Source organism: Polyodon spathula, chromosome 22, assembly GCF_017654505.1.
Source record: "Polyodon spathula isolate WHYD16114869_AA chromosome 22, ASM1765450v1, whole genome shotgun sequence".
Classification (NCBI taxonomy): Eukaryota; Metazoa; Chordata; class Actinopteri; order Acipenseriformes; family Polyodontidae; genus Polyodon; species Polyodon spathula.
The window spans coordinates 4,901,027-4,915,112 of record NC_054555.1 but is presented as its reverse complement, the minus strand read 5'-3'; the positions used below and the strand labels follow the sequence as shown (position 1 = coordinate 4,915,112).

The 14,086-nt window shown below is 34.9% G+C and overlaps 2 protein-coding genes across 2 annotated transcripts; both read left to right on the top strand.

Annotated features, from left to right (window-relative positions):
- The first annotated feature begins 3,090 nt into the window (after positions 1 to 3,090).
- On the top strand, positions 3,091 to 5,875 carry LOC121296823 (growth/differentiation factor 9-like). Its single transcript, XM_041222652.1, has 2 exons — positions 3,091 to 3,892; positions 4,632 to 5,875. Exons 1-2 carry the CDS (start codon positions 3,523 to 3,525, stop codon positions 5,579 to 5,581), a joined length of 1,320 nt encoding a protein of 439 aa, XP_041078586.1. The 5' UTR covers positions 3,091 to 3,522; the 3' UTR covers positions 5,582 to 5,875.
- A 3,102-nt stretch (positions 5,876 to 8,977) lies between these two features.
- Positions 8,978 to 10,547, top strand: LOC121296822 (cytochrome b-c1 complex subunit 8-like). Its single transcript, XM_041222651.1, has 3 exons — positions 8,978 to 9,085; positions 9,788 to 9,959; positions 10,260 to 10,547. The coding sequence occupies exons 2-3, from the start codon at positions 9,806 to 9,808 to the stop codon at positions 10,352 to 10,354; spliced, it is 249 nt and encodes an 82-aa protein (XP_041078585.1). The 5' UTR covers positions 8,978 to 9,085; positions 9,788 to 9,805; the 3' UTR covers positions 10,355 to 10,547.
- The last annotated feature ends 3,539 nt before the right edge of the window (positions 10,548 to 14,086 follow it).

Genomic DNA, 14,086 nt, shown 5'->3' with positions numbered 1-14,086 from the left:
AAACCTAGGTGTTCTGAATAATATTTATTACACACCCTTCTACCAGTAAGCCCATGTTAAATTATAATACCACAGCACAAACCTTGTATATATACGGTTTGAGGTCTTGTTGGGCAGAAAGTGAATGGAGCACTAGCTAAAGCTGGAGGATCTTTTATAAGGCAGGATTTTCTGGGGTTTCAGCTTTGGAAATGTCAAGTGTTAGCAAGGTAAAGTTCATCTCAGTCTTAGGTAGGCCATCTAGATAATGCAACTTTATTTCAGTCTACAGGCACTCTGCCAAAGCCTAAGTGCTATTGAGCTTTTAATTAACTTTGTTATGAGAGAAAATACTTTGGCTTGACATTTTCAAATTTAATTAACTTCTTTTTTATCATGGAGTGATCTTGAAGGATACTGGGATGGTACATAATTATAGGAATTTTTGCAGGAGTGGCAACAGTGTACAAAGGGGATATACATAGTACAGAGAGAAAGTAACTGAATTTCATAAAAGTATAATATTGCATCAATACACATCTACAAATATGGTACATTCACAGTGAATTAAAGTTACTTTTTGATGCAACTTAGTAAACATCCTTTATAAAGCCAGGTACCATAAACTTCGAAGGGGTGTTGTCACAGCTTATAACCTTTGTGTTTGTTTTATATACCAGCTAGGTAATTAGAAACAACATCTGCAAATTCTGTTATAATTCAGGATAGAAAACAGAGGTAAATGTTCACATTGTTGCATTGCTTCTTGAGATGAAAGAGAGCTTGGATATGTTGTTTATAGCCTTCAGCTGCTGCATGTAGTAACAGGTGCAGGGCTACTTAGCTCAAAGAGTAACTTACTGGCAGGCAGGTTTTAAGAGAGGACGAGCAGAGTGAAGGGAATGTAAACAACCCGAACTGTCAAAAGGGCCTGATAAAGTATTACCATTTTTCATCACATTTTGAGTTACAAACCAACTTTACCAAGGTCCTTTGGGTGATTTCACACTGCTGGAAAATCAGGCCTTGGAACCAAGAAAAAAAAAAGGGTAAAATAATCTGTTTCAGTTACACATTGAACCCCACACTCTCTAAGCCATCTTTGAAAAACATGAAAATAAACAATAAAAAATGTATATTATTTCTGTGCTGGAATAGAACAGAACAATCCCATTGCCACTGTTCCCTTGTGTGAGAACAGGCCTTCAAGTGAACATTCCACAGATATCTGAAAGTCAACAAAGGTACAGATATTAGGAGATAGGGTTCTGCATTTCTGGTTACAGTTTGAACTTTTTACAATAATAACTTTAAAGTCTGTTTCAAAGCTGTTTTTAAAATGTCTGCTCTAGTGCACGGTTAGTGTAAGGATTATTGTCAAGCAATTAACACAGCGATTACGATCCATAATGTGCTAGGGAACCGAAAAGCCAGAGCACTTGTTATGTTTTTTATTTATTTATTTATTTTATCGCTCTTCCTGCAGTGATTTAGAGGACACGTCTCAAACCCCAGGGTAGTACAGCGGCCCTTTTGAAAAGAGCTTTCAAACAAGTTGTTAACAATGAAAAGAAAAATGAGAGGTACGTTATTGAAACAGTTTTAGCAACACTTGGGTATGTGAAACGCTGTATGTGTCGGAACCCCGCTATTAACTCTTTAATACCTTAAAATGTTTCAATTGATGCTTCGGTCCCTTGAAGCTCTTGGATATTTACAACACAGTGTAAAATCATTACTAGTTTAAACAGAGTTAAGGTTTTCCTTTACCCCAGTAAGAAATTGGCTGCAGCCCAAAGAACGTCATTCTGTAGCGAAACTTGTGGTTTAAGGGAGATGCAACGTGTGCTGCTACGCTATTGGGGAAACAAAATACAAAAAGCTCGTCGTCGAATAATTTTAAACTTTTATGTGGAAGAAACCAGCAACTCAAAATTAATTCCAAAATAACTAAATACATTCCTGAAAACATACACTGCTTTGGAATTTCAAACTTCAAAAAATAAATAAATGTGACCCAGGACAGCGAAATCAGTCACTTGGTCAAAAATTTCAAAAACGGTTTTATTGTGGCAATGGATTGGACATACAATAAGCTTTAAAATAATACCAAACTTATTGATATATCTCAAACGGGGCCCGAGATATGACATTTTTAAATCAGCAAAGTCAGAAGACGCCATTTTGAGAAAATTAAGTTGAAATATGGGACACCTGCTTTCCAGCTATTCCCTTAGCAACCATTATGTTAGAATTCTGACACATACACCAACTGTTCACCAATAACTCCTCGTACCTTTCTACAAAATATGACAAAGAAATTATATGATACAAATATTTATTTTTCATTTATTGAAACATAGAAAAACTTTTTTTTTTTTTTTTTACAATTCATAGCTTTTTTTTTTAAACAAATGTAAATGCTTTTAAATTAAAAGTGCTGAACTATTTACATTTACTATTTACATTTCACTTGGTATTTGCATATTCTGAAATACATATCTTGGACTACCTTACCTCAGTTAACAAGTATATATTCGTCAGAAAATACCATAACACAGGGTTTCCCGTCATTCAGTTTGCAGCTGTAATTAGACGACTTATTTACACAGCTGTAATTACGTATTTTTTGCAACTTGGTTCTAGTACTGTTATCAATGACAATGTCAGCGACATGATTCTCCATCATGATGCGCTTGTGAGTGATTGATTGATTGATTGATTGATTGCCGGGGTTTAATATCACAAGTTCTCTGCGTTCACAACCACAGCAATGCCGCTGTCCCAGAAGTCAAAGCGCCTGGAGGCATTCAGCCAATCGGTTTATACTACAAGAAGCCAAATGACGTCACGCATAGCAACAAGCAGAACTGTTTACACTGCAACCTCTTCTTAAAACTGTTTTCATTGGCTAAATAAGATGTCAGTCTATTAATAACCTACATAGCGGGAAAGAGGGAAACTACAGCTTTCAAAAGATACCCGGTTGATGTGTATGCGTGGAAGGACGATGTTGCTGTGATACCGTGAATTGTACTTATTTTAAGTCTTTGTTTCAGCTAATTTTGACAATCTACAGGTCGCTGTTGTTATCAAACTGTGTATTTACAGTATAACAGAGACATTATTTCACAAAATAAACTTGATAAAACGATAGTTTGGACTGTTAAGTACACAAAAACGTGTAAAACTCAAAATCGATAATTCATGACTTCACTCGGTAATCTGGCAGCTGTGTAAAATCTACATATGCTACTTCCGACTGATTTTGCTGTCCCGGGTCACAAATAAGCAAATAAATAACTATAAAGGCGCACATGTGTAACACTGTGAAAGAACACTGTATTAGTATTCCTGTTTTCATCTTGCAACATAACATCACCGTGTGCGTGACGCATAAAACACTGATGCTTCCTTTACTTATGATTAGTTAAGCTCTGATTGATGACACCTGAAACTTTAAAGCGGCGCATGCACAGAGGCAAAGCCTCCTTAGGATAGGCTTAGATTTCTCTGTGAAGCTGCATTCACCGCTAACTTGCAATGGGGACTGTAATAAAAATGTGCTTTTGCTTGTGTTACTCTGCATGGCTCGTCTTACCTAATGTATGTGACAGTCTTTGTAGAGCAAAACGAAATTCCGCGGCAGGCCCTGATGACGGGCCACCGAATTTTGAAGACCGTCATCGTGGCACCATACTGCTGTCTTCTTTGCTAAAAGCACTCTCTGACAAAGACGGCTGGGAAGACCCTACCCCGCGGTTCAGACCCGATTCAAAGTATCTCCGGTACATGAAAAGATTATACAGAATGTCTGCCACTAACGAAGGAGTGCCAAAGCTGAATAAAAGTCTTCTGTATAACACAGTAAGATTGTTTACCCCGCAAGCCGAGTGCCTCCACAAAATCAAAGGTGAGGTGACGTTACATTACATAGGTCAGTTCGATTATATTGTGATGCTTGCTTTATTCCAGTTGCAATTTTGTTAGATTTGTTGTCTTTTAAATATAGTGCCCCAACGGTTTCAGATTGTTTATACATATTTATTTTTTTATTTTAGAAATGTAGGAATTTGCATTATGAAGCCATGGTGAAAGTTATAAATGGTGTAGGTTTTAGAAAATGGTGTGTGCTTCATTTGTTTAAATGCATTTCGTACTCCTTCGGCAGCATCTTTCTGCTGCACCATGCCTGTTTAACCCTGTATTATATTGTCAATTGACATTTAAACTTGCAAAGACATTTAAATTGCACGTTTATATATGTAAATGTTGTGTTATAGATATTCAATTGTAATCATGTTGGGATGGAAATGTGTCATATTGCATTTAACCCAGTGCCAGCTTGATTCGCCACAGTGTATGTCTTATTAAACCAGGAATGGATTATTCTGCTATGCAGTGGGAGCCTTATTGCCATCCCTGAAGAGCATGTCCTATAAAGCATGCACTACATCTTTTGATTAAAGTAGGATGCAACTAAAGCCATCACCATTATTTGTGTGGCCCACAATGTTCAGTTTAATACATAAATACACACGTGCTTGCCAGCATGTTAATGTTTTAATAATACATGTTCAAGCAAATAACATTTCGGCCTGAAAATAATGTTCTAAATATATATTCTAAATTTATTTTTCTGTTTCTTGCAGAGGTTTTCACACAAGATCTGTCTTACAGCTTGGATCGCGTGACTGCCCAGGAGCACCTTCTGAAGTCTGTTCTCCTCTACTCGTTTGAGAGAGCACCCATGGCTCCTGTTGCGTCTGTCTGCCGTGTGCATCTCAGTGAGCAAGTGGGTCCTGATGAGCAAGTCTGCTCGAGCACCCAGGACTCCTTCCGCTTCTACGTCCGAATGGAGAGGAGGACCAGGCGCAAATGGGTAGAGGTTGATGTCACATCTTTTCTAAAGCCTCTACTGGGCTCTTATAGAAAGAATATCCACATCCTTGTCAATTTCACCTGTGTGGAAGACAGAAGACAAAAGAGCAGTGCCCAGGAGCAAGATGATCAGCTGAACCACACCCTCAAGGCTCCTTCCCTTGTGCTGTACCTGAATGATACCAGTGAACAAGCCTATCGGAGGGGGGCACCACGAGTAAGGATGCTGAGCTTGGGAAATCCAAGACCAGCATCAGATCCTGCTCATTTCCAAAGTCCAGTGATGGTGGAGAAAACATCCTTGCGAAATAGAAGAAATGCAGCGGACAAAGAGCTAGATAAACAAATATCAACACCTGAGACTTTTAGTCTGGACGAACACTATAAACATTTTGAGTTCCCCACAGATGAATGTGAGCTACATGATTTCAGGGTGAGTTTCAGTCAGCTTAGGTGGGACCACTGGATAATTGCACCCCACAACTACAACCCTCGCTATTGCAAAGGGATTTGTCCAAGGGCTATTGGTTCTCGATATGGGTCTCCAGTTCACACCATGGTTCAGAATATCATCTATGAAAAGCTGGACTCCCCTGTGCCAAGGCCGTCATGTGTCCCATCCCAATATGATCCCCTAAGTGTTTTAACAATCGAAAATGATGGGTCCATTGTGTACAAGGAATATGAAGACATGATAGCTACTAAGTGTACCTGTCGCTGAACCATTGAGCAGAACGACACAGATGGAAAATGTGTACTAGTGGATGTGCCATTTTTCGATTGCATTATGAGGGACTTTTTGTAGAACTATCCAAATAGTTTTACTATATCTTGCATTAAGGTTCAAATGTATGATGGGACATCAAGATTTTGTAATTGGTAACATCTAGAACCAGACCATAAAATATAAAGCCATTATCACTGTTGATAATTACAAAAGTGAAAAAAAAGATAAATGCTTTTTTTTTTTTTTTTCTTTCTTTCAAAGTCTGTGCCTTTCCCATTAAGTAAATGTTGTTGGCATGTGAAAGGCTAAATTATGTTTTTTTTGTTTTTGTTTTTGTGCGTTTTTTTTGTTTTTTTTTTTTTAATTTGTTTCTTTTTGATAGGCTGGAGTTGACACATTTTTAAACAGGAGAATGTTCTGGACACCAAAGTGAAATTTTTAGTCCTCTTAACTATTACAAAATATTTTACTGTGTTTTTTATATCTGAGGATATAAGCAGTTGTCTCATGGACAACTGTTTTCTATTCATTATGTCCAGACAGAAAGTTGTCCTAAAATATGGACGACAAGATATGTCAATCTGCATTTAATATTCTCAGCTATGAAATTACTGTAAATATGGTTAAAGTATTTAATGGGGGTAAACGCAAAAGCATTTTTGTAAAGTGAATAATATATGTGTAATGTATGGCTTGTAACAACTGATTTTGGCTGACTTTGTTTTGGATTTTGAAAATGTTTCAAAGATGGTTCTATTCTGATCAAAAAATATATATATATATTGCAAGCAGCTTTCCCAGACCTTTTTTTTATACTTTTTTGTTCTTATAAACAAAAGCTAATTTGTGAAGCAAATTCAAATTTGTAATAGTCAATTCAACAGGCTTGGAGCAAATAGATCTTTGCTGTAAAATGGGTATAAAGTTTAAACTCCACTCCCAACTGTACCAGCAGCCAGGACATCAAAAATCACTGTGTCATATATATGGCCAATACCATTCAAGGTTTAAAAGGTGAACTTAGATCATTATTACTGTAACTACTTCAGGGGCTGGGTGGCAGTTTAATTGGTTTGATTAAACTATCTAGAACAGGGTTGGAATAAAAACCAGGACTGGAATATAAACTTTGGCCCCAATCCTATGTCTAGTAGAGGTTTATCAACTCGCACCCCAATGCATTCTGGTAAATGTAGTCCTGCTCTGAAAGATACCTGAGACAGGTGAAACATACCAGAATGCATTGCGATTTGAGTTGAAAAGCTGGAACTGTCCTTATGTACATTGAGTAATATGGTAACTCTAAATGACACACAATATCCAAATCAGATATTAAATCTGTTTTAGGAGACTAAACTTACTCTTATGAACTGTGTTATAACATGCAATACGTTGTGTGACGCTCTCTAAAAATAATTTGTATTTGATTTTGCAGTTATATTAATTATTCTTACAAATCATTTGACCACAGCTTCTTATCAGTTTCATTACAAACAGTTGTCCTAGTTTGCCTATTATCTGCTGAAATATATTTTTGTAAACACAAAAAGCGACCCGTGTGTCTTGCTAAATACGATTGTTAGTTCACCTTTTGCTCTTAATATGGGTTGTATACATAAACAGTTCGGTTACAAAGGGCAGCAACAACCGCACTAGTTAATCCTTTTCAGAGCAAGTTCGAGTGCAATTAACAACTCTGTTTGGTTAGTTAATGCGCTCAAACTCTCTCTCTCTCTCCCTATGTGTTTGTTTCAGGCGCACTAACACAACCACAGTTGGTGCTCATGGATTTCTGCGCAACTAATGATGTCATTGCTTATCAGATATTTGCGTGCAATAAACTTGGCTCTCTGTATACACACACACACACACACACACACACACACATCGCCCAAATGTTTCGATCTACCGTCACGCATAGGCGTAATTAACGCGGGGGACATGTCCCTCTCACTTTTTCAATGATGGGGAAATGTCCCCTTCACATTGCAGGAGTACTAAAACTTTTATTTAACGACAATCTATTGGTATAATCATTAGTCAGTATAGAAGTTAATGGGAAGAACAATGGGATTGGAGCGCTATGTTGCTGTATCCAAAACACAAATGGTTTAAATCTGTAATTGACCATAGCTCGTGTTATAATGTTATCACACTGAGGTTTCTGTCTACTTTCAATTTAAAATGAGAAGTTAAATTGTAACAGTAATAAAACAATAAAATCACCTCTGTGCCTTGTGCAAATAAACATATACATTAATAAAAACTAAATACATTACCAATAACCTTTTACACAATTGTGATACCAAACTTATCACGACGTGTTACTGACTCTAAAATATTGTGCGTGTTTAAATACATCGCACAGACTCTCGCATTTATCCATGTTCCAATAACTCACCCTTGGTCACATTAAAGTATACATTTTTAAACTAATAAATAAACAATTACCATTACGAACATTCTCGTATTCATCATAGTAAAGTTGAGTTCTTACCTGTAAAAAAAAAAATATATATATATATATATATATATATATATATATATATATATATATATATATATATATATATATATATATATATATATATATAAACCCGCAAGGACCTCGAACCTCAATGTTATATTGAATAGTAGCTAATAACTTATCATCGATTCACTGCGGTTTGAGATTCAAGCTACATCTGCATTTTAAGTGGATGGAAGCTGAAAATACTTTTTTTTTTTTTTTAAACACCCTCTTTCTGATACCAATCCAGTACGAGCACCATTTTAATAGCACAATTGTATTTATTGTATTTAATAAGTATTTCAATTGTGGGGGAAAAACGTTTATAGAAACACATGTCAAGGAAAATCCTCACCCCGTCGTTATATGGCTCCGTGTTTGAAACAGTTCAGGCTTTCCAATTCACAATCAAAGGCATTCTGGCAAGTTTTACCTGTCTCAGGTACTATAATTCTTAAGCAGGGCTAAGCTTGCCAGAATGCTGTCCCAGTGAATACGGAGCCCCTGTCAGCCACATTAAATATGCATTATGCCACACTCGGTGTTTGACTCTTTTCATTAGATGCAATGCTTTGTTATACTTGTTTGTAACATATTTTATTATTTAAGATATAATCTTCTTGCATGCCCCTTCTACAGATCGCCACCACTGTCTTGACGGTTGTCCTGACAACTGCAATGTGTGTGTAGCGAGCCTGTTAAGAGTCTTGCGTATGCGGGGATGCGACTTCACTTATCACTACAAATGTTTTTGTTTGTTTTGCCAGTGTAAAAAATGAAGGTAGTGAAAACAAAACCCGTTATATGAAAAAATACAAAGAGGAAATGTTACAAATAAAGTCAACCAATGATTTTTTTAAATTTTTTTATTTTCAAATGACCTTGATAGGATATGACGTTTAGACCCTTGTGCCGGCAGAGTTCCTGTTTGTGATGAAAGTGAGGCTGTGTCCATTCGTCCGCCATTTCACAGAGTCACTTATTCGCTGGTAAGTAGTGTTGTAGCTGCTTTGTGTGTTTTAATATCTGTCTTTGATTTCTGTAAAATATGTTGCCGTATAATTTGACGTGAATGATAACTTGTGGAAAACTATAAGCGTTATGTGAAACGTCAGCCATGTATCGTTGTAATAGTAAGATATTTTGCATGTCTATGGTGAAAGTCAAAGCATATTAGCCAAGGTCTTTTTGATATCGCTACTTCTTTCTTGCCACCTTTCAGATGTCTTTAGATTGATGCCTTTTATTTAAGATTGTTGTTTTTAAGTTACACTAGTTGTCATTTTGTTGAGTTAATTATTCAGCAGTAAAGTCTGGATATATTAGTCTGAAAATAATTGCAGGTGCTTTTCAGTGGTGTCGGTAAAAGCTTACATTTTCTTATTATTATTATTATTATTATTATTATTATTATTATTATTATTATATATATATATATATATGCATGCATGCATGCATGCCCCGTGCTGTGTGTTTGTTCTTGCAAGTTAGTTAAGGATTTATTGCAGTAAAATTTGATACCTAAGAGCTGTACAGCACCTAAAGCTGAGTTCCAAGCCACAAAGTATATTTGACTTCTCCACCAGATTCTTCTTTTGTATTTTGCTTAACATGGTAATACTGAACACTAAACAGATCATTGGATTGAAATTAAATATTATTGTAACCCTCCTGTTTTTTTAAATCTACAGCTCATTCCCCCCCAAAAAATGGGCCGTCACTTTGGAGACTTGGCCAGGATCAGGCACATCGTCACCTACAGCCTGTCCCCCTTTGAGCAGAAGGCGTTCGCAAACTACTTCTCGAAAGGCATCCCCAATGTGTGGAGACGGTTCAGTTCTCAAGTCTTTAAAGTGGCACCTCGTAAGTATCTCATGCTCTACAAGTCAATTTTCCATGGTGTGGACACTAATAACTAGGCAACATAAGTCTTTAGTAGTAGAATAACGTTGGATTATTAATAATCAGTATTCATCAAACTGTACAAAGGCCTGGAACAGTCCTCATTCACTCAGGAATATAACTTGAGGTGCCAGTTGCCCAGTAACTCAAATACAGTATTCCACAATATAGAACATTGGGATGGATCATTGTTGTGCAGAATTGTAACTGAGTTTTGAATTGCAATTGCAAATTTTGATTAAATATTTCTTGTTTTTAAAGCGTTTATTGTGACGTATGTAACCTACACCTGGGGAAACCATGTGCACCAGCAAGGCAAGAGGAAGGTTGCAGCAGATTATGAAAATGACGTGTAAAAACTATTGTCTTCACACACTTGAGCTTGATTGTACTGTTTGTTGTTTTTGAACTGTGCCTCATGCAAATAAAAGACAATATTTATTCACTATTTGACAAGTATTTTGCAGTTTTTGTCTGGCAAACTGTCACGTTAACTAATGGAATTCATCAATGAATCTGTTAAACGTAATAAAAGCTTGATCAAATTGTCCTGTGATTTTGTGGCGGTCTTTTCTTGAGTTAACATATCTAGATACAGTGGCACACATTGACACAATATTTATTGTACAAATTTACACAAGGCTTTCTTATCTTATGGGATGCACCAACGCTTTGTCCCCAGTTTGAAATCGGTCTAAAGCAGTTATTTCTTACTGCCATTAGAGGCCAGCCAAGTATCTGTTTAAAGAAGAAAAAGGATTTAACTGATAAGGGCTTAAGCCAGTGGAAACACCTGCAGATCTTAATTAGTAACACATAAAGGTTTTATTTAATAAATTCACATGTATTCAGTAAGTTGTAGTTTGTACAACATATTTAAGACATATGCATGTCTAATAATAATAATTAGGCTTTGTAAGACATATCATGGAGTTGTTTGTATTAAAAATGCATGTAAATGAAAAACGTCTGCAATCGCAGATTGATTAATCAGATATGTTCAGAAATAATAATGCACGTGCAAAACCCAATACTGGGTTTGGATATTATATTGAAAGTAGAATACACCCATAATTTCATAATGCTCAATCAGAAATAATATAAATCCTGTGTACGATGAAGGCACATGCTCAAATGTTTGTTGACTTGACTCACCCTATCAATGTGTTAAAAAATTACCACAGAAGTGCTCTTGTATGCATGTCTGTTTTTTTTTTATCAGAATTACATCTTTAGGCTTGTATTATTGTACAGCTTTACTGTCATGCCAACAGTACAGACTCAAACAGGATCCTAGCTGGCAGCGAGGAGTTATTTATATTGGCATGGATTTGTTTTTTAAACACAAGCTAAATATTTTATGGCATAGTCAGTAACTGGCTTCAAAGTGCTCTCGATTTGAGTATTAACAGTTACTTTATCTACAGATTGAAAATAACTTTTCCTTGTTTATAACAATTGTATAAGTATTTCTATTTATCAAATTTGCATAAGGGGTTCGCCGATGTCTGTAAACAGTGTAACTAGTATATTTTGCATCAAATGGAACACACAAGAATAAGGATAACCTAAGAATTATAAAGTTTATTAATACAGAAAATCTACTTCAGTTATTGAACTTACATGATGTTACAGTTCTGCATTATACAAAGCATTTTGTATGGCAATTATTATAAAGCTGGATTTTTTACATATACAATGTGATAACTTTTACCAAATACTTGTGCTATTTTATTTTTATTAAAAATACACAAACAAAAAAATGTGTGTGTGTGTGTGTGTGTGTGTGTGTGTGTGTGTGTGTGTGTATATATATATATATATATATATATATATATATATATATATATATATCTAATGTTACTACTATAATTTCAATACAAGAAAAATATAAAGAATATACAGGACAGACAATTATAATACTCATTTCACAATAAAACAACTTTTTTTAATTACAAATTTTCAATATAGATTTATTGAATATGAACCTTTGACAAATCCTATTGCATCTATGTTTTTATCTTTAAACAATCTAGTTTTAGAAAACTGATGCTTTTGGTGGCTCAAGATAATTGAGCTAACCATTATGAAAGAAGATTATAAAACTGTACCTTTGATGTTTGTATTTATTTATATCACAAATTTAACACGAGACCTGAAATCATGGTAGTTGGATATGAAATGTCCATCACATTTTGCCAACTTTTCTGATCACGTGCCGTTGTTTTTATCAAAGCATCCATTAAATGCAGTTTCAAACATGTAAATACAACTCAAAAATAAGAATTATATGCACTTTTCCACTTTCCTTCAATGCAGACATGGCAGAACAGGGATACAAGGTCAGAAAAAAAATAACTAGTTACAAAAGTTGTTAAATGCTGATGCATTTTGTACATGACTCAACAAAACTCATGGATTATAAAAAAGTATTTTGATTTACAATGTATTATTCTCAACAGATATGATGAGGTGAAAGTACTGAACATACATTTATAAAACTAATAAGTTAAACAGCCAAGGAAAGTTGGAAAAAATATGTTTACCCTGGCTTTTAAATTAGCACGTAAACAAAACTAAATCTGTGACAACTACTTTATAAATGTGCATGACACAATAAGGTCATCTAAAACTAATGCTTCATAAATAACAAAGGATGGAGTGATAAAAAATACTTTAATCAGCAGTCTAATCATAATTGTACCATAAAATAAAAAGGATCAAATGTTTAATAAACCATTTATACTCTGGGGGACTTCAAACTACACAATACAAACAAACTTGTAATTAAAAAATAAGGTACATGATAGAGCCAATGGATGCAATTTTTTGGAGAATTGTAAAATGCAAGCAAGTACTTCTTAACTGCAGCTGTTATGTAAATATTTAAGGATGTACATAAATACCCCACAAAATGTTGGATCAAATTTATACATTTGTTGTAAGAATTACAGTTTAGCCAATTATTAATACTTAACATTAAAAAGGATGCACAATTATACAATAATAAATCAGTAAGTTAAGATGTGCAATTAATGCTTGCCACCTGAAAGGTAGATGGCATAATGACTACTCTGGAGTCATACCAATCTAGGTTATACTGCAGATTAAATCAAAGAATAAAAATGTCAAGAATTGACTTGGGTGCATAATCGTTCAGCTTTAATTTCAATAGAAGTCTCAGACTAAAAAAATAATCAAAAGGCAAACTGCATAATGGAAAAACAAAGGCAAAAGTTTAGAAATGTCTTTAGTAAAATCTCTTTGACCACTCTCAGCATCTGACTGCAAAAAAGTAACAGATAAACATTGGGCAATTTACTTATTTAATTAGAAAAACTAGTTTTCTTGTTTTGATCGAAGCATTTCATGGGAATGCAATTTTGTATAGCATTACATACATATATCCCTAAAGACATTTCCAATACTGGTATAGGACAGTATACTATATTTGGAAGAAATATAAAAATCACATTATACGAAACTTTCTTGAAACCAAATTTTCATATGACTAAGGCAGTGTTGTTATACCAGTGCATGTGTTATACCAGGGAAAGTGGCAAAAAGGTGCATGTTTTGGAAGAAAGCAAGAATCTCCTTGATTCTGTCACACATTTGCTACCTTGCACTGTTGGCATATCCAAAATATTTTGGAATACTAAACCAGTACAGCAGTGTTAATTCTATGTAGAAAAATCCATTAAACCTGGGTAAAATCCAATTCTGGTGCTTGATAGTCAGATTAATTAAAGCAATATAAATGTAAAATAAATATGAATAAGGCCTGACCTGAGCTGGAATGGCACAGACTGCAACTGGAACTATGCTTCAGTTCATTATTATGATGTAATAAGAATACATACATAGTTAGACCTTTCAAAGAGTTCTGTTATGCTAGAATTTAATGGTCAGTAAAAGAGACATTTATCAATATTAGTTATTTTTGGGCAAGCTAAACCTTTTGACATTATTTTGTCTTTTTAAAACGAAGCAATAACATGTCTCATGCCAAGACTATACAAGCAAGAACACAGAAATTTGAAAAAGGATCTTCCAGGAAAAACAAAAGCAAATTAAAACTTAAATGC